Source organism: Phalacrocorax aristotelis, chromosome 18, assembly GCF_949628215.1.
Source record: "Phalacrocorax aristotelis chromosome 18, bGulAri2.1, whole genome shotgun sequence".
In the NCBI taxonomy this organism is placed as follows: Eukaryota; Metazoa; Chordata; class Aves; order Suliformes; family Phalacrocoracidae; genus Phalacrocorax; species Phalacrocorax aristotelis.
This window is the reverse complement of record NC_134293.1, coordinates 12,462,846-12,490,095: the sequence shown is the minus strand read 5'-3', so window position 1 is coordinate 12,490,095 and position 27,250 is coordinate 12,462,846. Positions and strand designations below refer to the sequence as shown.

General features: G+C 41.7%; 1 protein-coding gene across 1 annotated transcript; it reads right to left on the bottom strand.

Annotated features, from left to right (window-relative positions):
- Positions 1-105: 105 nt before the first annotated feature.
- HSF5 (heat shock transcription factor 5) lies at positions 106-27,003 on the bottom strand. Its single transcript, XM_075113316.1, has 7 exons — positions 26,684-27,003; positions 26,386-26,581; positions 23,214-23,591; positions 17,504-17,601; positions 11,875-12,399; positions 6,636-6,798; positions 106-2,237 (listed from the first exon to the last, which is right to left on the bottom strand). Exons 1-7 carry the CDS (start codon positions 26,960-26,962, stop codon positions 2,170-2,172), a joined length of 1,707 nt encoding a protein of 568 aa, XP_074969417.1. The 5' UTR covers positions 26,963-27,003; the 3' UTR covers positions 106-2,169.
- Positions 27,004-27,250: the final 247 nt, after the last annotated feature.

Genomic DNA, 27,250 nt, shown 5'->3' with positions numbered 1-27,250 from the left:
CCAAACCCAGCCCTGGAGTCGCTCCACAGAAATTAATAAATTATGCAAATGAAGAATTGGTCCACTGTATTTTAAACTTTCCCCTGTGGTAATGGTTATTTGTCGATAGTGGTGTCAGCAACAACTACTGAAACATGAAGCGCTTTTTTCAACCATGATACCCTGTCATTTGTAATTTAAAACACAGAGAAAACATAAATGCAACACCCATTTTGGTTTAAAAGTTTAATTTATTGCAGATTGCTGCAACCACGCTGCCTAAGCAGGGTATAAAAGAACATCCGCAAGGTAAACCAAATCCCACTCTGTTCCTATTAACAAGAATATAGTTAAAAACATCTCGTTACAGAAGTTACTTATTATTATTTACTAACTGAACTGCACGCACGGTAAGGTGCTGAAACGCTAAACGCTCCATCTAGAGCTGCCTGAGACTCTTCTGGTGGCAAACAGGAGCAAGAAAGGTAAGTTATGAATTTCCCTTGGTATTTTATTTGAATTAAAGAGGTAGCAACTCCAGCTGGATACGGCTGGGTTCCTGTGACTGCACCTCCTCACGCCTTGGAGCCAGGAAGGCCAGGCTGATGCTCTCAAGCCCTGTTACAGTTAACAGCACAAACTCCCCTAGGACACAGAGACCCTCCGCTGCTTCCATGGTGTATTAGCCAACGGTCTCCAGCACGTCAGCCAGGAGCACAAAACCAAACTCAGGTGACAAAGCTGCAGCAACGTTACCAAAGTTCTTTTCCTTTTAACTACCCAAATCCTCTCATTCATTTAGAAATGCTTTCCAAGTTGTTTCATCTGAGTAGGAAGGTCTGAACATAAGCACCCAGCCTTCCACTGCTCAGGTCAACTGGAACTGCGCTGCACTTGTGGAATAACACAGCTGAGGACAATCGGTATGGTGGCACCCCGCTTGCCCTGCCTAGAACCATCCTCGGACTGCACTGGACTCGTTTGGACAGCTGGTGAATAATTAAAGGTTTCCCTCAGCTCATCCTACTGCCTAGTGCTCGCTTCGGGTGTCCTGACCACAGCTAGAAGCTGCGCAAAGCTCTGGAGGGCAGAACCGAGGTGGTCCTGATAAATTCGCTCTTCTCCTTTCATGCGCATTTTGCTCAGGGCTGGCTCTAATTAATTATAAAAGAAGTATGAACATGCTTGAAGCAATTAAATTTATGTTTTAAGTACTCTTCCACATTTATTCCTCTAACAATGCAAATACAGAAGGTGCCCCTTTATCCTTCAAACAGTATCCTAACATAAATACCAATACGCAGCTATTAAAAACTTAAGTTCTACTATCAGTACAAATACAATCATATTTTAAAAGTTAAAAAATTATTTTGAAGACTTATTTAAAACAAAGTACTAAAGCAACAAATAACTTATCATTACAGATACCATTAGAATCAAAAGAAAATTATTAAAACAGAAGAATTCCCCATTAACAGCAAAGATCAGCAGCTGTCACATGTAATGGATACCCACCAGAAAGGACACACTGGCTGCTGAAACAGAGTGTTGGTTTAGGAAGGAAGAGCATTTCCTGGTTAATCACTCAGAAAATTAGCTCATCTTTCCTATAGCCGCTCTCCTGAAATCCCTGACCCATTCAGACCTAGAATCTTGTGACTTTCCTACGCTTTTGTTTCATACACAATTCCCAGAGAAGGGCCACAGTGTGCCTCAAGCAAAGACAGTGAGAGCCCCAAACACCCTCTATGCCGAGCACACTGTAGCCTCCAACAACGTTAAATAAAAAGATTCCGAATGCAGCACTAAAACCAGTTTGCTTCCCACTAAGAAAGTTTTGAGAAAGTTTTTAAGGCTTCTTGTTTATAAGAAGTTCAGACTTTCCTTATCTAAAGAATACAAACAGCTAAGTAATGACTTCATATTAAATACCCTAACCACTAGATGCTTTATAACTTGACAGGTAGAAAATGTAATAGAAGTGGAGTAAAAAAATAGAGCGACTAATATCCTACAAAGTTAAAATGAGAGCAAAAAAATAAAGTTGAATTCTTTTTTTTTTTTTTTCCCCCCAAACCACAGTCAAAACGATCCAAAGTGCCTGTTGTGTGCAAAGCGCTGCCGCTGGAGGCTGACAAGGGAACCCAGCTGGCAGCTGCTGCACATTTTCACATACTTGTCACCCACTTCTCACTCTCTTGTTTCTTCCTGCTGGAAGTACCCCTTCTTGCAAGCAATATCTACCAGCAGATGGAGATCTAGGAAGAAAAGGGAATAGGGAGTAAGTACCAGTCCTTGTGTATGTTTCACTTGGCAGAATACATAGCAATTGTACTTTTATCAGGTACTATAAAATACGGCCTGAAAGGCAGACTGTAACTTGAGAATTTGAGGCCTGCTCTTTAAAGAATAGGAATTATTCTAATTTGGCAAAACTTAAAATATGAAACAACAAAAAAACTTTTAAGAAAAGTGCTCCCGTTCTTCAAGATACATGATTTATATGTGCACTCACGACCACAGATACCAACTACCAGATGTTGATTACTATAAAACCCTCAGCAGGACCCTCAGAAATGCCCAGCCTTCTTGTGACATATACCTTCATTTACCTATAAAAGGCACGACTGCCTCAAAGCACGCCACAGCTGGTACCAAGATCCTAGAGAAAATTTGTGGTGTCAGAGACAGGACAGACAAGAGACTCATGTTTTGAAAATTACCGTGATCCACAGCGAAATGGAAACACTTCCAATGTATGGCCAGATCCTGCAGGTCAAGAAAGTCAACAAGTGACCCTGATATGGTCACAACAGCGCTGCCACTGCAAATGCCACCCCTGTGAACTCTAAACAGACACATTTGCATCCTAGGAAAAGTGCTCCAGGCCTTGTTCTTTTTCCATGCTACAAAGTTCCTGCCCAATAGCCACCAGTTGTGCCCTTTCTGACATTCTCCTCCTGCCAAAGCAGACTCTGTTGGGAACAAATCTGAATGGAGAAATGAGGGGCCTAGCAATGATGCAGCTCTGCATTATGTAAAGGTAGGAGACAGCGTCTCACATCCACTCATCCAAAATAGAAGACTGCCAGCACAGGTAATTTGAAAGTCCTTCACTGGATATATAATGAAGTAAAGGTAATGGCAACCGAGCTGGAGCGAGAAGCTCCAGCTCAGACTCCTGAGAGCAACTTCACCTTGGGCTTCAAACAGGAGATGTCAAAGAGCTCAGGGCCAAGCCTGTCCCCATGTTAACTCTTAACACCTTTGTAGGAGAGCTCACTGTGACCTATTACGAACACTAACAAACTAAATTAAATTCTTTTTTTCTGGAAGGTGTAGGAAATAGCTCAAGGGAACATATGATAGCATGGGAGACCTTGCCTGAATGAAGGTTTGCCCCTAGCAATTGCACCTGTAAATCTATTTACCTTGCAGTGAATGAGAGGGAATGCAGAGTGACACAGCTGTAGTGGCATGGGAATGGGTGGTACGTGTCTAGGGCACCCTGCAGCATGGTAATGATGGATCCATATGAGTCAGCAGCATCTCAGTAGTATGTATGTGTTCTTGTAGCAAAAATATTAGAGGAAGTTGCCAGGTTACTTGAAGGACTAGACAACTCACAAAAAATATACGACCAGCCATTGAGAAAGATTTTTCCTTGATGTATCCTTATCAGCTTAAATGTTTAACTCCAGAAGTAACAAATTCCACCTGCTCCACTCTGAGATCCCTACTTCCAGAAAGAATGACGCTAACAAAAGTTCCTCCAATCAGAATCTGGTCCTTCTGATGTTCTCTCTTAGAAGAAGAAGAACAAACCACAGCTATTAGGTCCAGAGCAGCTATAATTACTACTGAGTGTACCTGTGGAGTGCAATGCAGAGGAGATGGGGAAGGATATGTGAAGAATTCACAGAGTTCCTATCAATCGTTCATGAAGTCCAAAAGGGCTGCTGTTGCAAGTGCAGATGCTGCCAACATAAGCAGACAGATTTATTCCAAATATCCCATTTTATAGGTAAGCTTATATAGAAAGTAGCGGAGAAAGAAGATGCATCATCAGCACCTTCAAATCTATGTCCTAAGAAAGAGCCTGGGGCTGAAAAACACAGTCCCTGGCAGGTGAACGAACTATCCTTCACGCCTCAATGTGGTAAACACACAAGGAACTGGAGAACGATAGCCATTGTCTCTCAAGAAAAAGAGTGGGAAGGGAACAGAAGGCACAGCCTATACTCATTTGCAATGATCTGTCTTAGTGCTGAATGAAGTTCTGCAGCCTCAGTTGCAGCCTCTGACTCCCGGCAGGACTCACAAATAGTTCTTCTCCTGCCGCTGCCAAAGAAAACGGGGTCCCTCTGCCAAATTTTCAGGTACAAAGACAATTAGTGCATGAGGAGTAAAGACGTGGTTAAAGCAAACACATTCAAAACTAAGAAAGAGGAGGGTTCTTCAGCCGCTTTGTTATTACCCTATGTTAATGACATTAACTTGCAAACACCACAGTGGATGTTAAATGTTTTCATGGCTTCAAAAAGTAACAAAAAAATTAATTGAAGAAAAGTTTTCTGAGGCCTTTTCTACTTAATAGTACAAAAATGCCAAAGACACTGTTGGAGACAAGGCAATAGACTAGAGACACCTTTCACCTTGACCCTGGTTGGCAGGATGTGCTTAGAACTGGTAAACTAGAATTTAGCTGAGAAAGTTAGTTAAGGATATTGGTTTTCATTTGAAGAAAACAGACAACCCATTTCAGCAATTTATGGTGCTGCAGAGATGGGCTGGCAGCTATGGAGGGACAGCCTGGGGACTGCAGTTTAGTAAGACAACAGCTGTCTCTCTTGCTACAGGATAGCTGCAAAAAGGCAAAGAAATCTGGTCTAGTGCTTCAAAGTAGTGCCTTCTCCACACGGAGGGTTTGCTTTGTGTCTCATTTGTACAGATTATCACCTTGACTTTGGCCCAGAGCTGCTCCCAGTCACAGAAATGACCCTTCCGTCTTCACTGCAGTGGCCTTTTGTACCACATTGTGTTGGCTCTCTCTGTGTGATACCTACAGCTTGGTGTCCCCACACAGCAAAGTGAATCACGTCAGCAGCCTGCTGAAGCAGCAGGAACAAAAGCCTTCTCTATAGCAGGGTACATATCAAAGGGCGGGCTCAGAAAACTTGCAAAGGAGCACCCAAATGAAAAGAGGAAGATGGACAGGACTCAATCACTTTCAGAGGATAAGTTGTGAAGAAACACCTGGAAATTTTCATGATGCAATATTTTAGCACAGAGATTAAGAGGTTGTTTCCAAAGACTGACAGAGGAAAGGAGGTACTGACAGAAGAACATTCAGGCAGAGCAACACAAGTCAGCTTGTTTTTAAACCTGTCTGCTTCAGGCTTGCAGTTGAGATGCCGAGATGGGCTATGCCAGCTTCGAGTCTTGTATCATGTGCCCAGTTTATTCTGGGCCGACTTGAGCCTGATCACCTTTGGCTCAGGCATAAAGGGTGGAGACAGATAGCACCAAGCCTAAAAGGTACAACAGTGGAAACATAGACCTGGATGACTATCATAGACTCTATGCTAATTGTTGCTAATTAGCATTAGCCTAACAGTGTTTCATCTCTGTGGAACAATCCCATGGAAATGCTTTCCAAAATGTTCAAGTACATAACTTTACAACTGGCATATTAAGCAAGTGTTTTGCTTTAGATACGAAAGCTGAGAAGTTTGCTAATGCTTGTATCCATGATACAAGGAAGTAATTGAACAAAAACTCTCAATTCTGTGTTTTAAACAAACACCTGTCTTCTTTCAAGATGGCATCCAACCTTTTTTCTCAGGTTCCTGACAGAAAGACTATTCCTTACTTAAATCTTTGAAACTGATGGGCGGTATGAGCTGAATTATTAACTAGCATCATTATCTGGAATCTAGAAACTACCCTTTGAAGTGAGCAACAGCTCTTCAAACTCTACAATCAGCTCTTTGATGAACAGCTGTGAGGAAAATAGCTTCTTGTGAGACTTGCAGGCTGCACCAACTTTTCCTCTAGAAAGGTACTCTTTGTGTCCTCTTATGTCTCCCTAATCTGTAGACATTTGGGTTTTCCCTTCAGTTACCAGACTTGTGAATTGTTTGGCCTCAGATGCTCTGCTGCTCGTTTTTCTCGTGTGTTTCAGCATGCGTATCAGCAGACTGGTACAAAACCTAATTAGTGATTTGAGACAAAAGGTTTGCACTTCTACACTAACTTCATCCGTTCGGTGGGGTTTTTCCCTGACCCTTCAATAGTCACCTCATCACTTGGTGTTTCCTTCGTAGCACTGTCACCCTCCAGCAAACGTATCTATGGCTTATCTCAATATTGTGATATCCAGGTTTCTTATACAACTCTCAGAACTTCAGGTTTTATTTACTCATATAATTTATACCGTTTTCCATGTAAGAGTAATTAGCGTAAGCATGTCTATAGAAGCACATTGGTTAAGTATACTAAGAGGTTGTACAAGTATAATATTTTAACTGAAGGCACAATGAAGTACTTACACTGCAGACAATAACTAAACTATTCCGATCTCCCCTTTCTGTAATAGCTTGTCTCAGAGTAGCTGCCTCGGTAATCTCTAAAAAAATGTAAAAATCTCTTCTTACCAGGAGACTTGCTGTTTTGTGAGCTGTGTCTCCTTTTCCTGCATCTAGGTTTTGCAGATGAGTCTGTCTCTTCCACAGATTTGTCCCCAGGCTCAGTTGCTGAAGTGAATGGTCTCTCTTCTGTCTCTGACGTACTGGACTCATATTTAACACTAGCAGTATTCTTAAAAGCAAGCAAACGAAAAAGAAATAAAACCAAAGATCACTCAATACTTTCTTGTAATCACTTTAGGGACAAAATAATAACTATTCTGCCCCACTCCAAAAGGACATTTTACAAGTGCTGAATGCTGCCTAGATGGTTTACATAATAAGTGTTCTTAACTCAGAATTAAGGTTCCCAAATTGAAACTCGACAAAATAGCATATTAAGCAAAACATGAAATCAGAAAACTAGAATATACAAAGTTAGGGTGCATGTCCTCACAGTCTGAGCTCTCCCCTCGGTTATCAAACTAGCTATAAGAAATAAGCTAGAAGAAATCCAGGTGCACTCGTTACCCACACGTGTATCAGTAATGACAGATCTACCTCAAATGACTCGACAGAGTTGTGTGATGCAAAACCACACATGGGAGCCACACATTCTGGTTGGAAATCTCACCCCACCCAATTGTTAAGACATTAAATTATAATGTGTTGCTTGCTTTTTGGAGCCCTCTGCTGCTGCTCCGTGTGTATTTTGCAGGCAACCATTTACTGAACTGGTATATTTCCATGATCATGTGGCAGAAGTCTGTAGGTTAAAAAAAACAAATAAAAGCCAAACAACCAAGTTAATGTTTTTATTCCACTGAGGAAGCAAAGGCCCAAAGTTAAACACTTGAAGTTTACCTTTAGACAGAAAGATGTTCTCACTATCACCTGTTATAGAATATTAATCTCTTCTGCAAATATCCTATCAATCAATGTCCTAAAGACAAATGATTGTTCAGAGCCTGCAACGTTTCGTTCTAGTAAGGAAAAAAGCTTTTGAAGACTGCTGTGTGTGAGTTTACAGGGGACAAAAGGTCAGCACACTTGGTAATGAGGTATTAGTAATTCCAAAAATCACACTCTCCACCTTGAGTCTGTTGTTATTCAATGTACACAGAAGGCAAGGAGTATGCATATTAATATGAATACATATGCATTCTTTGACATTGTTGTATAATAATATTCAGAGGCCTATACAAATACAGTAACCAAACACTCCAGGGAGAGCTAGTTCCCCTCCCATGCACCTCCTGCACTTGCTAGATACCCCCTTTACTATAGTATTTGTTCTTTGCAACGTGTTGTCTGTATGTACAGCATTTGTACTGTTGGCAAGGCCACGTGAAAACCATTTGACTAGTAACACCTTTTGTCTAACATCTGAACCACAACTTCTTCCTAGGCATAAAAACAACGAGAAGGAAGGAGGGCTGTAGTTCACTACCTTCACCAGCTAGAATCCAAATGTCATGGGAGATGATCTAAATCTCTCCAGTCCTGGTGACAATTACGTAATCATAAGCTCTAGAAAAATGAGTAAGCAGCCTTAACCAACTAGTGAGAGGAGGGAAGATTTCTCAAGTAAGCATCCTAATTTGGATACTCCACAAGACAACTGTTTTAGAAAGAATTCTACAAATGTCATTATTTAAAAAGACAGGAGAAAAATTGATGCACTATGAACTGAAGAACAATATCAGACAGGGGATGTAGAAATCAAACTGCATGGTTTGATAAACAAAAAACAAATGCATATTGGGATAACCATCACTAAGACATTATCACTAGCCTACAAGCCGAAAGAAGTCTAGAATCTCTGCCTAGCAGCTCTTCTACAAAGGACCTGGGGATGCTGCAGGGCCCAGTAAGGCTAACGACACCTTGGGCTGCACGGGGATGAGCGTGGCCAGCAAACTGAGGGAATTCCATTTCCCCCTCACTGGTGAACCTGTACTTGCAACACTGTGCCCAATTTTAAGCCTTACAGTTGTTCGTGTGGAAATTGAAGAGTGATGATACTGCACAGTACCCCCTTTTAATCACTGTGTTTATAGGATCTCACATACCCACTCTTTAGTAATCCAATATAAAAAAGGCAATAATAAGATTTTCATCCTGATAGCATCAGCCTAGCCCACACAAATCTGGTTCCCGTGTAATCTCTTTTTTTTGTTTGTTTGGTTTTTTAAGTGAACATGCTTGTGACCACAGATTTACCATATCTGTGGACAGACTCTTCACTCAGGCCTAGCACTCCTGCAGTTTCAGAGTCCCAAGTGTTGTTTGGCGGAGAATCAAACAAAGCTACCAAAGCTGACGGATATGAGAGTTTGGCCTTTTAACTTCAGTTATTGAAAAAAGCTGAATTTCCTGCATCCCACTGGTTACAGAACTTATGAGACAGTGACTGGACTATACCTATAACCATCTGGAACCATGATGAGAAGCTAAGGTACTAAAATTAACAGCTCAAGTGAATGGGGTTTGCTGGATTAACCTTCACCAAAGAAAGCAAGAGTTTCTACCTTCAGAGAAGTATTCTGCCAAGGAGACTGAACAAAATAGGAGGCAAATTCCTCTTGATCAAGCATTACAGAATTGTATTTTCATTTTAAGAAGAAAATAAAATATTTCTTACGAGTAGGAGTGGAACAAAATATGCCCATGAAAGGCCAAAACCTATAAAAGTCTAGGACAGGAATTCACTGAGGCTAAGAGGACAATGTTGGATCTGAACTGTTGAACATACTAAGTCTTTTCATGTAAAGAACTGCTCTTTAATTTGCTATCTTTTAGGAAATCAGGAAAGCAGAATAAAGTGGGTTTCTGCTAAACTGGTAGTTCTATGAGGAGGACAGTTCAAGGCTCAATAGCTGTCACAAGAGCAAGTAAATGCTAGGAAATACTGTGAAACAAATAGAGAACAAAACAGCAAATATCTTCGTGCCACTGTAAAAATGGGATAGTTTTCCCACAACTTCAATGCTCTCTTCATTCCAAAAAAGAATGTAGTAGAAATGGAAAAAGTTGAGAACAAACCCAAAGCTAACCAGAGGTGCGGAGCAGCTGCCATGCAGAGGAAACTACAGCTGGACTGCACAGTCAGGGAAAAGGAGTGCTGAGGAGGCTGTGGTAAGAGATCTGTGAAACCCCAAGTGACACACAGTAAGCGGCCAGGGATGATAGCTGAATGTCTTTTCTGAGACAGAAACCAGGCAGCAAAAGTTAAAGCTAGGAATGGCCACGCTCAAAAGGAAGCTCTTTTTGCAACAGGTCATGAGCAAAGTATATGTTTGGTCCAATGATACCTTATGCTAAATCTGACGTTGTTTAAAGGCCTGACGTCAGTCCACAGAAGAGAAACCTGAGATTAAGTATACAGTATCATTCCAAGCCCTCAAATTGAAAGCAGTTGGAAAGTATGAGGAAGAATGCCCTCTTCTATCTGCATGCCTCGCTCTTGCTCTTTCCTGTGTATCAGATTACAGCTATTGTCCTGAGACTTGACACTGGGCAAGACGGACCTTTGATCTGACCCAGCAGAGCTGTTCTGATGTTCTTGTATTAACACTGGAGGAATTTGCTCCTCCTGGGCTGCTACATAGAGGAATAAAACTGTCCTCTGTGCATGGCCACTATCCTGTTGTAAGTTTTCTCTGAATTACAAGGCACTGACAGCTACTGAAAGCCTCAGAAGGCTTCCAGATTCAGGGATAAGGAAGATGCCAAGTTATGTAGGAGCCTGATGGGAGTACAAGCACAGAAGCCTTCTCTGGAGAGTTCTGCACCTGCCATGATCCATGGCTCAGGAAACACCCTTAGACAAGAGGCAGTAGGGGGTTAAGTTAAACTTGCCTCTCTTGAGTTTGGGAAGAAGAGACAAGTAAGAGAAAGAATATTTCCAATAAAGAGGGAATCTGTGAAACAAAAGGCCTAACAGTCCCTGAATTCCTCTTCAGCACCGAATAAGCCCTAGTTATTTAACCAGTTAATATCCAGATAAACAGACCAGGACCAACATCGGGATTCTTACCAATTACACAAGTAATGGGGCCTCAAAATTAAAACACTGCCCCCCACAAGATGACTCCATGGTTCACACACTTAATCCATCAGTTCTTAACAAGGGAGTTCAGACCACAAACTCCGAAGGCCTTCAACAACGGAAAAATATGCTGCTAAAAACACGCTTCAAAAGCTGTCAAAACTGACAGTGTTTAAAGTGCAGTCAATACTTAAGATAATGAGCGGACACTCATTAAGGAGTGCTGCCAGCTCTGTAGGCACTAGCACTGGGTGTGCTCTTCCTCCACACAGTATTGAGCAGAACAATCTAGTCTAGGCTGGAGCTTTGTAGAGACTTGATCAGAATATACATCTCTTTCTGTAAGGATACCTAAGAGGAAGGTGGCTAAGAGAAATCAAGTTTGCACCAGCTGAGGATTTCCAAGCTATAAGCTTTACTGAAGGCATCAAGATACTGACAGCACAACAGAACAGTAGCTTCAACACATACACAGAAATGAAATTCTGAGTGCCTACATGCAAGGTAGGTCTCACGCAGCAGAAGCAGATGCAGTCAATCTCTTGCTTTTACTTTGTTTTCAAAACAAAAAAGGTAGAGGATGCATTTGCTGCCTTAACAGAGTAACATCTGGAATGCCCCTCACCACACGGCATGTACAAGTTTGTGTACAGGGAAGACCAGGCACAGGAAACAGAAGCACAATTACAACTTGTCAGACACCACAAAGCATAAACAAATGAAGATGCTTTTTATATATATAATATATATATTCAAATGTCAATAAGTTTTACTTCCCACAGAAAACAGAAACTTAGTAACTCTATCAGAAACAATCTAAGCATTTATCTAAATTTTTTAAAAAATCTTTGCCTTCAGTGGCAATTTTCAAGATACTCTCTTATTTAAGATTAAAGATAGTATGTTTTAACCTTCTGCTTCATCACCACAAATACACCTGCACTATGTATTTTTCCCATGCAAATGAGCACCCTAACTTGGCCAACACAGGCTAATGCATCTCTTGCTCATTAATGTGGGATACTTTTTCACTCCCACTTCTTTTTTAAATCTTGCTTTACAAAGCAAACCCTTCACTGTCCATTAAAAGCTTAATTAAGAAGCCTTTAGTTCTTAAGCAGGCAAGAATATTAACAAGGTATCAGTCCAGACCCTAGCATTACTATTGAATGCAGTTATCTCAAAAAAGACGTTGGTTTATCTCCCTTTACCCTTTACCTGCTCTGGACTGAACGGTCCTTCCTGAACAAACATTATGGAGGACTGAGTTAGGCAGTGATCTGGTCGTTCTCTCAGTTTTTGATGCACTTCCAGCGTGGTCACAGATTCCTGTGCTATTTCAGCAGCAGCACTTCCTACAGACACAGCGGTATGGGTAGCACAAAGAAATTCAGAAGGCTGTGATGGAGAACAAGTTACTGCTTGATCTGCTCCCACCAAAAATGATGTGTCTGAAGCTACAGGAGTAAGAGATTCCAGCTGGCTTTCCTCAGCTGAAGAAGGTGCATCACTAATCTCACTATTAACCAGCACTGGTTGACCTCTGTTAGACAGTGGGGTTGAACACTGGATCTCCACAGGTTCCACTTTCACCATTTCAGCTTTGGGTGATGAATGCATCTCATCAACAATCTGAAACACATCTTCAAGATTTACTCCTGTCTTCTTGTTTTCATCACATGTATTACAAGGCCAGCTGGAGGGTAGATATTCAGTTGCATAAGGTGACTGTATTGGAGGACCCTGGAATAAACAAAATCCAGTGAACTTTTATATCAAAAAATTACAGTGGCAGGATGTGTGTTGGTTTTGTAAGGCTTTGGAAATGGACCTGAGCAATCAACTGAAGTGTTCGTTTATCCAAAAGCTTGAAAGATTGTCTGTTATTTTCAGTTAAAACAGCAGGTTTAATTTAAAAAAAAAAAAAAAAAAGCTACTACTTTGTCATGTTTTTCATTAACCACCTCACTCTTGGCACTCTTCCTTCCTTCTATTCACTGTCCATCCTGGAAAGAACAGAAGGTCACTTACCAGCACCTGCGTATCCCCCCAGACACATTGCCTGCATACCCTTGCCACTCTAGGTGGAAGTACACCCATTCAAACCAGAGACTTCCAATCGTAGTAGGACCTGGGGAGCACCTTAGAACCAGCCCCCTCACTTGCCACATACATGACAGAAAATGACAGAGCCAATCTACCTGCCTTCAGTTCTTCTAAAACTCAAGCATTCCTGTTGTGTATAAAGCCTGCACAAACCACAAGATTTTTAAGCAAGAGAAAAACGTACGTATGCTGTAAATGTGCATATGGACAACACAACTTGAGGAACTCAGTTACTTACCAATAACATCTTTTTCCTCTTCAAGTGATTGTCCATATACGCATCCACCCAAGGAGTGATTCCCAGGGATGCTCCAGTCCCAAAATGAATGGGAGTTCAGATACCTATGAAAACAAATACTGTAGAACTGCCCTGTCTGTCACAGCCTTACATCTGGATGCTCCTGTCACGACACAGTGTTCCACAAATGCACAACTCAAAGTCTACATAAATCTGTATAAAGGCCCTATAGCTCTTCAGGTCAGAAACACTTCTTGGAGAACCTGCAGAGGCTGCCTTTGCCATCACAGAGCAAGTCTGAACGCTACGAAAATATTTCACTGTAATGACATAACAAGATGACAGGACACAGTCAGCAATCAAATGATAATTTTTTTAGTAGAATTCCTACAAATCAAAGGATATGTAAAGCAGAAAGAAGACAATGAAGAGTTGTTCAAAAGCAGCAAACCCTACCCAAGTGAAACGATAAATCACATTTTAACAGCCAGTGTCTGTACTGCTGTTTCTTCTGGAGATGACTCAGAGTTAAAGGATAATGGAAGGGTAATGTCTTTGACAAACACGAGTCATACAGTGATCTTGAACAGAAACTCAGGTATATATAGGATACATCTTATTTTGGAAGAGATCTAATATGAAGGGTTAGTCCTTAGTGCCTGCCTATCCTCAGACCTTCTGCTGAGGTAATGGTTAATAAAAAGCTACTTCCATAGATGAATAAATTAGAGAACAGGAAGCCACAGAATCATCTACTAGGAAAGCCATGCCAGATCAAATACCAGTGAAGGGTTTGGTCTCTCAGCAGCATGAACATCAGAAGTCCCTGAAGGACATACCACAAAGAGATGAGAACCCTTCCTCTGGGTGTATGAAGTCAAGTCCTGTTGCAGATTCAGGTAGATGTGCCAGTCTGCAGAGAACCATAAACTTTGGAGGGGGGAGGAAAGGAGAGGAAGATAAAACCTGGAATTCGAGAAATTTAGGTTAAGCAGTCTTTTCATGAAAGGCAATCCGCCTTCTTATTTTTATGATATAGGTTTAAACATAGTTCCTTTCATTTAATATTTTTTCAGTTGTATTTTTTTTTAAATATTAACAAGATGTTTCACTTTTGTTGCATTGCTTGTTTATTGTCTTATAGTAGCCAGGATTTTAAGTAAGATCAGGGTTACCAAGTCCAGGAATGAGACCATCCCTGCCAAAAACAAACAAAACAACCAACCCACAAACAAACCCACACTGCAACTTCTTCTGCGTCTTAGGGTACATCAGCTTGAAGTTGTTATATATCATCTTCTTGGATGCACTTTAGGGTCTTGTACATGTTTCTAATAGGAGAAAGTGCCGACACAAAGATACAGTTCAAATCCTTTCAGTTTGTCTACAGAAGATATGGCAGACAAAGATGGGAGGAAAGCAGCAATGAAACAATGAAAAGTGACAAAAGATTGAGAATCGGGACTCAAAAGACTAATAGTTTGCTGGTCATTTGAGCTCAGGAGGAAAAATGGTCTAATTTATCAAAAGTGGTGAAAGGGAAGATGGGCATTTCACTTATAAGATCAGCACAGTGTACACAGGAAGCAAAGCACTCCTACACCTTTTCAGGGAGTGCTAGGTCTAAAATAATCTGACTTAAGTGCTGGGGCAATCATTCAGAAGTAGTTCAGGTTCAATTTCACTTTGAAATCACATGGCTGATTATCATTCTTATTACAATAAAAGCAAACTACTTAGGACTGCTTTTAAGGTCTGGAAAGTTTTTCTTCTTTTTTTTCTCCCACATTTATTTCTTCCATTTCCAGTTACCTCTTGCTTCAGTTCCACTAGGAAACGCCAACAGCTTAATAACAATGCTAATAGCAATAATCAAATAACAGGGCTGCTAGTTAAAAAGAAAATTAAAGGAAAAAAATTTTAAAAAGGTCACCAAGATCCAATATGTAGCCTCAGCTCATACCCATGATAAAGCAGCAGGGAAATACTGCACTAATGGTTGAGTTGCCAGAACTGCTGTTGCAGAGGACAGCAGGGGTTTTCTCTCACAGGACTCATTCCTACCCAAGGATACCCATGCACCACACTGATCCACACCCCACTTCAGAAGAACCCAAATGAAAAAAAGTACAACGTTGTACCTGAGCTCCCAGCTTTGTAACCAGTTGTGATGATAGCATAACACAGATCTCTGAGACCTTGGTTTCAGAAACCTGACAAGATATATACCCTAATCAGCTGCTATGTCTTGGTACAACCATCTATATCCCCTTGCCATTCCATGCACTAATTCTCTGTAGCTTTTTCTGGAGAGCAAGCCGCAAGCAGACAGACATTTACTTGCTGGCCTTGCCCGCCTGCGTTCCAGTCAGGATTAGCCCACAGTTTCAGAAGGTCAGGGGTGTACTGTGCAAGCCCAGCAGCTGGCCTCCAAGCCCAAGAAACTGTACCTGTCTTAACCTCTCCTAAACTTAAAGTGATGCTCTCTGCAAGACTAGTAAAGACTAGCACAAGGTTTAGGCTTTCTTGTCCAACAGTGCCTGGTTTTCCTTCTGACACTGCAAGGTGCTGTCTGGGTCCAGCAGAAACAGGGCTGATAATCAGCTTGCAGACTGCCAGTGTGCTGCTGCAGCTCAATGTCTTCTGGACTGGTCCAGCAGTTTTGAACAGACTTTGCCAGTAGTGCCCAGTAGGCCACAGCATGATCGAACAGCCTAAACTGCCCTGCAAACCAGCCTTCAACAGCAGTGCACTGAAATCCTGCAACTGGTGGAGGAACTGAATGGAATGATACAATGCAAAATTTCTATTTTTTGTGAAGAATGATAAACATGCTTAGTCAGCCAGGGTTGATTAATTGTACTGCTTTTGAGGCTCTCTGCAAGTGAGTACCGATGATCAATACACAAGTAGGGCAGGATGATCGATACTGTAGCTGGCCATGTCCCTCAGCAGAAGTTTGGGAAAGTTATCTACCCCAGAGCACACAATAGGTACACTGACTATTTCCCACAGCTCAGTGAGAACCACAGGCAAACTGCTGTCTTCTGTATCATCTGCACAGCCCCTGCCACCCTGTTCCAGGAGAAATGATCTCTGCTAGACAAAGACTCCGAAATCTCAAGAAGTCCTGTTGGTTCATTCTGTATGATGTTTGTGTCATCCTGCTCAGAGACAGCCAGTTACAGACCTGGCAGAACTGATCTATGCCACTGCTTGCCTTTGGCCCGCTCACAGCCGCTGCACACAGAGGATTACTCTCCAGCAATCTCTGCCCAGATGTGCCAGCAGCTTTTGACTGGGAGTTCCCTGGTTAGAGCTGTACCCAGCAGTAAGTGGCCTACATCTGTTCTGACTCCACACACTGCCCAGGGACTTGCTTCTCCAAACAACTGATTTTTACTAGACCCTTTGGACAGTGTATTTATATTATCTTTCAATCTAGCCACAACATCACCTTTGACAACTCCTTTGGAATGATTTGTGGTCCCAAACATTGATCTCAGACTTCTGAGATAAGAAGTTATTTGACTGTGACTTCCCATCACTCAGACTGATCCTCATGTCCCAGATGAAAAAAAAGCTCATGATGAAAGCGGGACGACAAAGATGCACCGTGTGAAAAATAAATACTAGTATCAATGGCATGATATGCCAGTGGCTGTTTAGGTCCTTACACCAACAGGTTTATCCCGGCCATAACGTGGCCATCTTGGATAAGATTATGTAAAAAAAAAATCATTAATAAAAAGACAAATGTTGATTTTTTTACTTTCCTTTCCTTGCAAGACATGAAACTGGATGATCAAGCTTGGGTAGGTCAACCCTCTTTCAAAATACATAAGCATAACTTGCTTTGCTTGTCCTAAAAAAAGTATATGCATTATGCTGTAATAGAAAAGAAAATCCTTGCGTTTTTACTTCAGATCTTTTGATATTTGATAAGCCAGGCCCTCCATATAAGGTGCAGTTTCCACTGGAATTATATAAAACATTTACAGTTAAGTACTGTTGTTGTCTTTAATAAGACATCTCTGAGGTGGAGCCAACTCCAAAAGTCACCTTAGTTTTTCTCATCCATCCTATGAAACTCAGGACTGCAGAAAGCTGTCTGGGACAAAAATGTGGAGCTGTTTCCTGATATTTGCACAATATTAAAGAATCTCTTTTTGTCCAGGCAAAGACATTCTTCAAAGATAAACGCAGACTCATTAACTGAAATGAATTCTGGTGAAGTCAAGCAAAAAACTTATACAGAAAAAAATCCACCCCACTGATGAGGACACCCACTATGCTGCTACCCTGAAACCTAACCTGAGTTACAAAACCTCCCATTTAATGTTCAGTGGTTCTTTGAAATAGATATTTGTAAACCACAGTACTGTCACTTTCTCAAGCAGATCAATTTTCAAATTTATATCCTTCACTCCAGACGTCCATAAACCTACAGTTCATTCATACAGCCTTCTCTGCTTACACCTGATTTCAGCATGCTACACTCACCTGGGAAAAGCCACACTGGGTGTAAATCGAAGCTGCAGGACTAGCACAGCCAGTCAGGGGATCTACGTGGGCAGGCGGTGAACAGCACTGCAGTGGAGCTGCAACAATTCAAATGCAGTTATCAGACTTCCAGAATTCATGTTCGGTATGCAGAGTTCTATTGCTTACTTTGACTAAACATTTCAATAATCACACAGTAAACTAAATTCCAGAAATGTATTATTAACCCCCAAGTGATTTTAAGACTCATTTCTTCATCTTAAAAAAATATTTAGTCTAATGTATGTGTACATATATTAAAATATATATTGTGAAATTGATACACACATATAGAAACTTCATAATCACAGTATTTTGTACCTTAATATCACCCTTTCTATTTGGCTGCTTGACTTTCTCATCACAACATACCACAGAAAGTGTATTCACACAGGAAGAGCCTAGATGTTCATACACACACACACACTCTGAAATTAAACAGTGATTTTATTCTAAAAAGCAACTTTGTAGATGAGGCAGTATTCTGCAGATATTTTTTTGTGACACACAAAGATAATTTAAAAGTAAAGGCATTATTTACAGGACAGATAATCTTTAAAATCTGCAACTGTTCTGGGAGAGAAAGAAATCCTTGCTGAAATCAAATTTAGACCAATTTTCATAATAAGTAAATGTACTAAGTAAAACCTGAGATGGCAAACAGATCAGAAAATTATTTATTTGCAGTCCCACTTACATGGGATTTCACATGAGTCAGTTGTTAACGATAACCAGTATGGTTTTCAGTATCTATACCTATTGTCCTTTTTAATATGATGTTGCTGAATTTTTGTGCAGTTTGGAGCAACAAATGCGGGAGCTAAACGACACAGAAAGAGCTAGGGGACACCCTTCTAAAGAAGCATGAAATATGTGTATGACTCATGTTACTTCAAAGGCTAGTTCTGAGAAACTTTGTGATGAAATGTGGACACCCTTCAGATGTCACATTCTGTGACCTGTGAACATATTACAGTTCTGGATATTGCCAAAAACCTAAATGATATCTGGGTTTCACTCACTGGAAAAGTATGTTGACAAATCCAAGAAAACCACCAAAGAAAACTTTGGAAGGGCTATTGTAAAAGCAATGCAAGAGAGAAATGACAAAGGAGAAGTTTCTTGTAAGCTGCTGGAGTGCTTCTAAGGAAAAACAAACACATATTACAAAGAAAAGAAAATACATATTCCTAAGAAAAGAAAAGGAAGGACCTGAGGGGGAAAAGTGCTTGTGAAATTGTAGGTAAGTGTAAAACATTAAGTCCAGATCCTATGTTATAAGAAGCTACAAGTAAAATATAAATTACAGTATTCTTAGAGTTAGTAGAGCTTATAGAAAAACCAACGCATTAATGAAACCAGTTGTCACGTTTGTAAATCAAAGGGAGGAGAACAATAATAATTGTGTAGAACGCTAGAGGGATGACCAATTCGGAATGGTTCTGAAATGCAGAACATTGCCTAAAAAGAATGGTTTGCACTCACAGGGACTTTCTTTTTTTGCCAGCTTATAGGCTGTGGCAGTGACTGACCTAATTGCAAGAACAACCACATCTGTGGAAATACCCTGGGAGACACAAATGTAGTCTAATGGTACTCAGTTAAGAAGCAAATCAACCAACGCCAATTTTAGATAAGAACCACTCATCATTCATAGTCACAAAAGGAGAGTCACCATATATCCAAACAACTTTTTAAATAACATTTACTGAGGGGCAGTGTTATCAAAGGCGAAGGTGTTGATTCATTTATAATCTTCAAGTCCTCAAACTGAATCAAGATTCAGCAAACGTACGTGCTTTGCTCACATGCTTTTGTCCTACCCTGTTAATTAGATAGAAGACATTTCTAAGATCTTTTGTCCAAGATACAGTTATTCTAGTCATACCCAGAAGAAATTACCGGCTAATGTACATTCTGTCACCGGCTGTTATGAAATAACTGACAGTGAACATGGATCTCATTTGAATACTAAGGAGAAAGGGATGAATGGCATCTTATGGAATAAATGAATATTTACTGAATAAATTAAGAAAAATATACAGCTCCTTGCATTAAACAAGATGGGTCAGCCTCAAAATAGTATTGGTTCCTGCCAAAAAAGAGGCGTCCTTCTGCCCATACAAGCTATGGATGGAAAATTTCACACACTCTTTAGGACACAACATGCAGAATATGAACACTGATTTATGAAAATGGCGTTGCTGTCAGTGGGGCTACAACCAGCCCAGCAACCGACCCCTGAGAACAAGTGGAGATCAGTGAAGAGCACAATTCACAGAACAAGGAACGTACTGAGCACTCTGCATCACAAATATTCTTGTACAGAAGCCGAATGACCATTTTTCAAACATACTGAAAGTATCTTCGGATATCTAAAGAGGTTGCAAAGAAATCAGGCAAGGAAATCAATACTTTTAAAGGAAGTTATCTGGAAGTATGTTAACAAATGATTTATAAGCAAATACAAGTTATAAATCTGACAGCTGAATAAGAAAAATTAGAAGGAAATGCAATGCAATAGAGAATTAGTTGACACTGGATAATGTATAACGGGGAGGAGTCAACAAGACTTCTTTTTGTTTAAGAGAAGTCACCCTTCGTTGCCCTCTGAAAGACCTCCAGTAGGTAAACAAACAAGGATAACTATGAGTCAGTTGGACTTGATTATCTTAGAGGTCTTTTCCAAGCTTAATGATTCTATGATTCTATGATCTTGCTGATACGATATTTAGGTTTCCAAAAAACTTCTAACAAAGTCATCATCAGGAACGCTTGTGAAAACTGAGCCCCAACAGCACGAGAGGTAAAGCTGGACATTAAAGAAATAATCTGTTTTAAAGATACAACAGATCAAATCGGTCATAATCTTTGACGAAGACATGAAGGCTACAGCTCTACCAGTGAACTAAATGCATCCAGATCCATTCTTTGGCAAATTAGTCTGCTGATACTATTAAAATTTCCTACTCTTTCCAAGTCAAAACCGCCACATACAAAGACCCTGCTGGGAATGGTCCCAAGGCCACACCAACCGTTGATCTAAGCACAGCAGTTTTGGGGGAGAGTGCTAACCAGGGTAATGACCTAATGATAGAGCTGATCAAGACACCCAGGCACTTCTCCTGGCAAAGTCTAACACAGTAAGTAGCACAGACACAGATAGCTTTGCTTGAGTTCAGCCATGGTTTTAGCAAAGATATATCTTGCCAAGTGTATCTGGAAGTTAGAACCTAAATGTAAATAAAATCTAAGAACATCAGAAAAGCTCCATGCTTACAGCTCGGCGCATCAGGTCCAATTCTACAGGCAAGCTCAGGAAAGATGAAAGCCCCAAAATAAATGCAAACCCGGTATGATCATCAGCAGATCTTTTCCAAGCTTGAACAGCCACCCTAATTTCTCCAGAGATCTGTTGGAAATTGAAGGAACCCATGTATCATCTCTATGCATTCAAGACAGCGTTATTATCAGCTCAGCTGGGCAAAGGACATGAAACTGACACTCCAGCACCTTCCATTCCGCTCAAGCACACGCTATGTGGGACATACCAAGGAAGAACATTAAGACCATCCTTTCAGTGCGAACTTATCATGTCAGGCCCAAAAGTTATGCCTAAGAGAAGCTAGTTACTTATCAGACAACTGGGTCAACAGTACTCAAAGCTGTGCAAGAAATTACGGAATGCAGCTGTGCTTGTTCCTGCCAGATCAATGAACACGTCAGAATGGGCCTGAATACAGAAGCGGGCTCTGATCTTTTACCAGCCAAAAGACTGATGAAAATGAAGGTGACGCTCAAGGGCTCTTCAATTAGGGAAAATGGGAAAGACAATGTTGTTGAAACTTAGATATTTGTGGGGGATTCATTGCCTTGCTGCTACATAGGCTCAGATGTCCAGCAGTTGTCAACTCTCTGCACAGCCAATGAACAAAGAGGCTCATCAGAAAGAAATGAACTGTCTTCCAAAGGCATACGTCTAAGAAAGTTGGAATGACTCAACCTCTGGGAGGTGCCTGTTTCTCTCTACTGACTATATATGTAATCTAGATGACAAGCCCAGGCATATACAACTAACTATTATATATTCAGATGAACCTTAGGCAAGATGAATCCTACAACTAGTTTTACAAGTGCATTACTAATGCATCTAGTCTGCTTTTCTCAAGGGAAAATATGGTGCCTTTCACGCTGTGCTAAAACAGATGTTCTCAGCTGCTTATTTACTTTAAGAATCCCCTTTTGACCATGTGAATTTTAAGCCTTACATACAAAGAAAATTATTTATCTTAACAGAAGGTGTATCTTCAGAATAACCTGACTACTCCTAAGCTACCACTCACCGGAAAGGTTATCATATGTAAAGGAACCCTACAGCCACAGCTGCATTTGAAAGGCATGACTGGACTTGCAGTGTCAGGTGGCACCAATAACTAACACTTCTCACAGTCTCCTTGACTGATTTTTGATTATTAGGATACTTTCTGATAATAAAGCTTCACTGCATTTCTTTGATGCAGCCCTACTACTATCAAAGGTTTTGCAGATAGTTGAAAGCAAACAGAACTAAATCCTTCAAACAATTATGGTCTAATGCTAGTGGGAGAAAAAGATCCAGATGAGCATCTCTTATTTTCCTGCCCTTTCAATAAGAATCATAATGAAAAACCAGGGAAATCTTTTTGTTGCTGAAGTTAACAAGCAAGTTTGAATATACATAAAAAGAAATCTTTTTACAAAGTTCTACTTTGATTTAATTTAATGGGACTTCAAAAGTGAAATGAAAAGAGTCAAGAATAAGATTGAACATATATTCTTTAGTCCCCTCACTTATGAAATACATATTTTAAGATCAACTATCACTTTCCAAATAAACTAATCCTGGTGCTGTGCTCTCAAGATGAAGGAAAGCAGGCTTTTTCATGTGGACATATGAAGAAATAAGCTTTCAGCTTTCTGCATGTTACCATATACAGAAGAAAGGTAGCAGGGAGATTAAGAGATACACAGGAACAAAAGTAAAAACATCAAGACAGTCTTAAGTGACAGTGAAAATTAAAAGATTTCTAACACTCTCTAGTGAAATGTCAAACTTATCTTCTCAGAAGTACTAATGATTTAACTGGAGTTTTCAAAAGCCTCAGATTCCATACGTTTCTCTACTTTAGTCTGAATTACACCTTAATTTTTTGTACCTTGCAAAATTTGGTATGCTTTAATCATGCACTCCCCACCACCTCCCACCCCAGAAGATTGTACCCGTACCACATAGCCAATTTATTCTTTAAACTTTCATAACTCCTGTGAGAAAGCATAGCGTCATCCAGCTATAGAGATCTACATATTCATGTCTAAACCTATGCTAGTCTCCCTCAACCCCTCCACAGGCAGTACTGCAAAATAAGAACTTCCAGGACTCAAGTAACCTCACCCCCAGACAAATTCTAAACCAAGCTATACGAATCGCACCCTGGAGATGCCCATGTCCTTCCCTTGACGTACAGAAGAGGTCTGGAGTCTGGTTGAGATACAGACATCTAAAATTCAATGCAAAAAAATTCAGTCTATGCTCTGTAACCATTAGACGCATGACAGAGCATTATAGAGAAATATTTAAAAGTATCACTTTTAAATATCTTTTTGAAACCAAGTGTAGAAATCTTTTTCATACCTGTTGGATAGTAGGCTTGTGAGTACTGCATTGAGGATGCGTAGCTATTGTATGGTGGAAGGGAAGTGGCAATGGTTTGAGACCCTTGCTGAAGCGGCAGAAGAGAAACAACAGGCTGGAGTGTGTACGTGACCTCTGTTGGAAACCTCTGGAGTACCGGAGAGGCAACCCCTTTATCTGGAAAAGCTGGGGAAGCTTCATGCCCTGGAAGCAACCCGAGAGAACGCTCCCATGTGCTGGTAGGAACTGGAGTCTGATCTACGCTTTTTGTTGGTAAAGTGCTGTGGTTCAGTGATGAGGTCGGTATGTAGGAGTAAGGAAAGAAACTGTCTCGATGATGAGGTTGTTGAAACTGTCCTACAGTCAGCAGTCCTGCAGCTGGTACAAAATAAAGCAAAACAAGCTTTACGGAAGGGAGTTCTCACAGGCAACGAAAGGCAATATGAGCAGCCAAGGCTCTACAATGTTATTTGGGAAGACTATCTTTCCTCCAATATACTTAATCCAGAAACAAACTGTGTTCTGACACACAGTAACTGCTGCAGGCATCAATGCAGTGCCAACAGCTCTCTCTGTAGCATTTAATCTCCTTGAACAAGTAACAAGTTATCAGTATTTAGACATGTGCTTGAAATCAAAATGCATGGTAACTTACTAAACTAAACCAAAGTAATTTAGAAAGTACTGTGGGTTAAATCAGACAACACATTTAAATAAATAAAAAAAAAGGAAATCATAAAGCCAGACTTTACCAGACTCCAATGCTGACAGCCCACAGACAGCTAAGGGAAGGGCAATGTCAACATCCTCCAAGTGACTTTGAAAGCACTTTATGGCAGGTCATTTAGTTTTTCAAGAAAAGAATTCAAAGCCAACTTTTTTCCAGTCAGCTCAACCAGTTCTGTTCAGTCTAAATTACCCCAAACGTTACCATTTTGTTACTTCCTAGGTATATCTTTTATTCTTCTCTTAGTTTCCTCTCTTAGTAATTATTTCATGAAACAGTATTTGCTTTCACACCATGACAGCTCAATTCCTATTAGAGGGTTTGGTGACTTTGTGGAAACACCCAGAACACCTATGGTCATTGAATTCCTAAAAGAACAACTTCATTTGTGACTTTTCTGCAGTTTTGTATATAGCCAGGCTAATCAGAAGTGTCAGATAGTTTACATCAGTAGGGTTTATCTAGAAGCCAGGCATTCTCAGACCTGTAGTTCCCAATTCTCATTCTAATGGACTTTAAAAAAAAAAAAAGCCTCACATTTACCTCTTTCACTCCTCTAATGGGAACTAATTCAAGAAATGGGTAACATAGAGTCATTATTCTGCAAGTTCATATGAAATCATTAGGAATCACTAAATAAATACCATCTGGCCCTGAAAATTTATTAAGACTTAATGTATAGAATGGTTTATTTCCTGTTCAGTATTTTTACTATATATAAACAGAGAATGAACAGAGGTATGAGAATTCCTTTGTTGACATTTTACCTTTGGATAGGGAAATTAAGACTATCTAGTTTTAACACATAAACCACCACAGGATGCCAAGTTATGAAGCACCAGTTGCGTTACAGGAATTGTTCCTAGATGTTTAACAGAGTTAGATGTTGCAAGACATTTGGAACAGACTGACACTTTGCAAACAAAAATATCTTTTATCTGTCAACTTACCTCACATTTCCAGCAAAGACATGCCCCTAAATAGCCCATACAGAGCGCATAGTAAATTGTCAGCCTGTCAGAACTCGACTGCACATAAAACCCATGTTTTCCTTGTTCTTTCTGTCTTTCTAGAAACTGAGACTCCAAGAGCAAAAGCTCACTAAAACTGCACCCATAAAAACAAAGACCAAAAAATTAAAAAGCCATATCTTTCTTAGCATTTACTCTCCCAATGGCCTGCATTCCATCAGTCAGACCAGATTCCACTAAAGAAGTCTGTAATGACTCACTTTAGTCTTAAAAATATTCACACCAGATCTTTAATTTAAATGCTTCTTAGTCATGGTACTGAAATAAGTTCCTTCCCTTCTCAGACGCTTTGTTTTGTTTTTTTGGTATTACAGGTGTAGTTCCACACACGTCATAGAAAACGCCACACGAATTAAGTGACAATTCCTACTCAGAAGCTGTAACCACAAGTAAGTCTCATGATACCCTACTCTGCCCTAACTGCGGGCTGGTGCTGCAGGAAGCAGTACCACCAGCTTCTTCCCCCTCCTCCAGGTCACACAGTCCTGACTCTTCTCCCGCTGCGAGCCTTACTGCTCTGCACCCACGTGGTGCAACACCCTGTCCCGAGAGCCAGCCGCAAAAAGGCTGCTCAAGTCTTCTGCGCACATCACTGTGCTCTATCAGCAGAGTTGCTCTATCAGCTGCAAGGAGGAGGATGGTTAATTTGAGACCAAGGGAACGGGACCATGTTCTGTATGTAGCAGCCTGCAGTTCTGTCAGACTAAGAACACTACAAAACAAGATTTTCCCATCTTCCTTACACAGCATCAACTGCAATGCTCGCAAGCTTGTATGGAACTTGTAGAATAACCCTCAAAGTGCTCAGACTTGTCTTGGAAAACTCAGATCCTCTCAAGGATGGTTAGAAAGAAAGAAAACTTGTTCTGGGGCTTTTCAACATTTTTTTTCTATTTAGCTCTCACTTACTCATTCAATCCTCTTCAAAAATTACCTAGTTTGCAAATTTTTGGGGGAAGGCAACTGACAGAAATCTTTCTACCAGGCCTTTTCTCCTTTGCATAAAACCGACAGCAGGCTCTAGCTGTCACTTCACATGACCCATCATTTCACACAGACTTAATGAAAGCTTATTAGGCATCCCTACCGATGGGCAAGGAGGGGAAACATTCATCTGGTAGAGCTATGCCAGCTCCACAGAGATTGGGTGACGGTGTTCTTAGAGTAGTACACAACAGGGACTGTATTGTAGTCTATAGGCAGACTGAAACACATGTGAACCACCTTAACCCGTGCCTCCTGGCAGCCAGATATACCTACGGGAAGAACAACTGTTTTCCTACAATGGGCAAAGTGAGCAGCCACCAGCAAGGACGGGTAACCCTCCTCCCTCAAGGAGTGCTAACTTTCAAACCCCATGCCACCCAGCGCTTCCCAAACCCACCCCAGCCCTGCACAGCACACCCCGCCTCACCGGGACTGTCAGCCTTGCCAAGAGTTGAGGGCGGCAGCAGCAGGTTCCTGTGCAGTGAGGTGCCGAGCAGCTGCTGGAAGCGGTTGGGCGGGCGGCTGGTCACCTCCAGGCCGGCCGCCAGCTTTGCCTTGTTGGCACTTGTCAGGCGCTTCAGGTGGATGAGGAGGTCGGGGCGGTCACGGCGAAAGTGGGGGCTCTGGAAGTGGTGCAGGATTCTGGCGGAGCTGCTGCCATCGCCATCGCCACTGCCTGGGCTTGGCCCGGGCCCCGCCACGCTGCCCACCTGCCCCATCACCACCTTGCGGAAGCCATAGAGGTTGAGCTGTCGGATGAAGCTGGTGAAGTTCTTGGTCTTGAAGATGTTGGCAGCTCCCGCCGCGCCGTCGCCGGCCAGCCCGGCGGCGCAGCCCGGCCCCGCGCCCAGCAGCTCGCACTCAAAGAGCGGCTGGTCAACGAGCAGCCCCTCGCCGCGGGCGTCCCAGCTGATGGAGCGGAAGCGCGGGCTGTTCACCAGCCACCACAGCTTGGCCGGGAAGTTGTTGGGGTTGATGGAGGGGGGCAGCCTCGGCTCCTCCATAGCGGCGACCGCGGCGACCGCTCGCGCTCTAACGGTCACGGCGCGAGGGATGCGCCCCTCCCCCGCCCACCCCGCGCTGGGCTCGGCCCGCGCGCAGCCCCGCACGTGCCCGGCTCACGACGCGCTGCCAGCCGCCTCGCCAGCCCCCCCATTCCCCTCAGCTCCCCCAGCCCCCCCCATCCTCTCAGCCCCCACAGCCCTCCTGTCCCCTCAGACTCGCCAACCCCCACAGCTCCCCCAGCCCCCCCATCCTCTCAGCCCCCACAGCCCTCCTGTCCCCTCAGACTC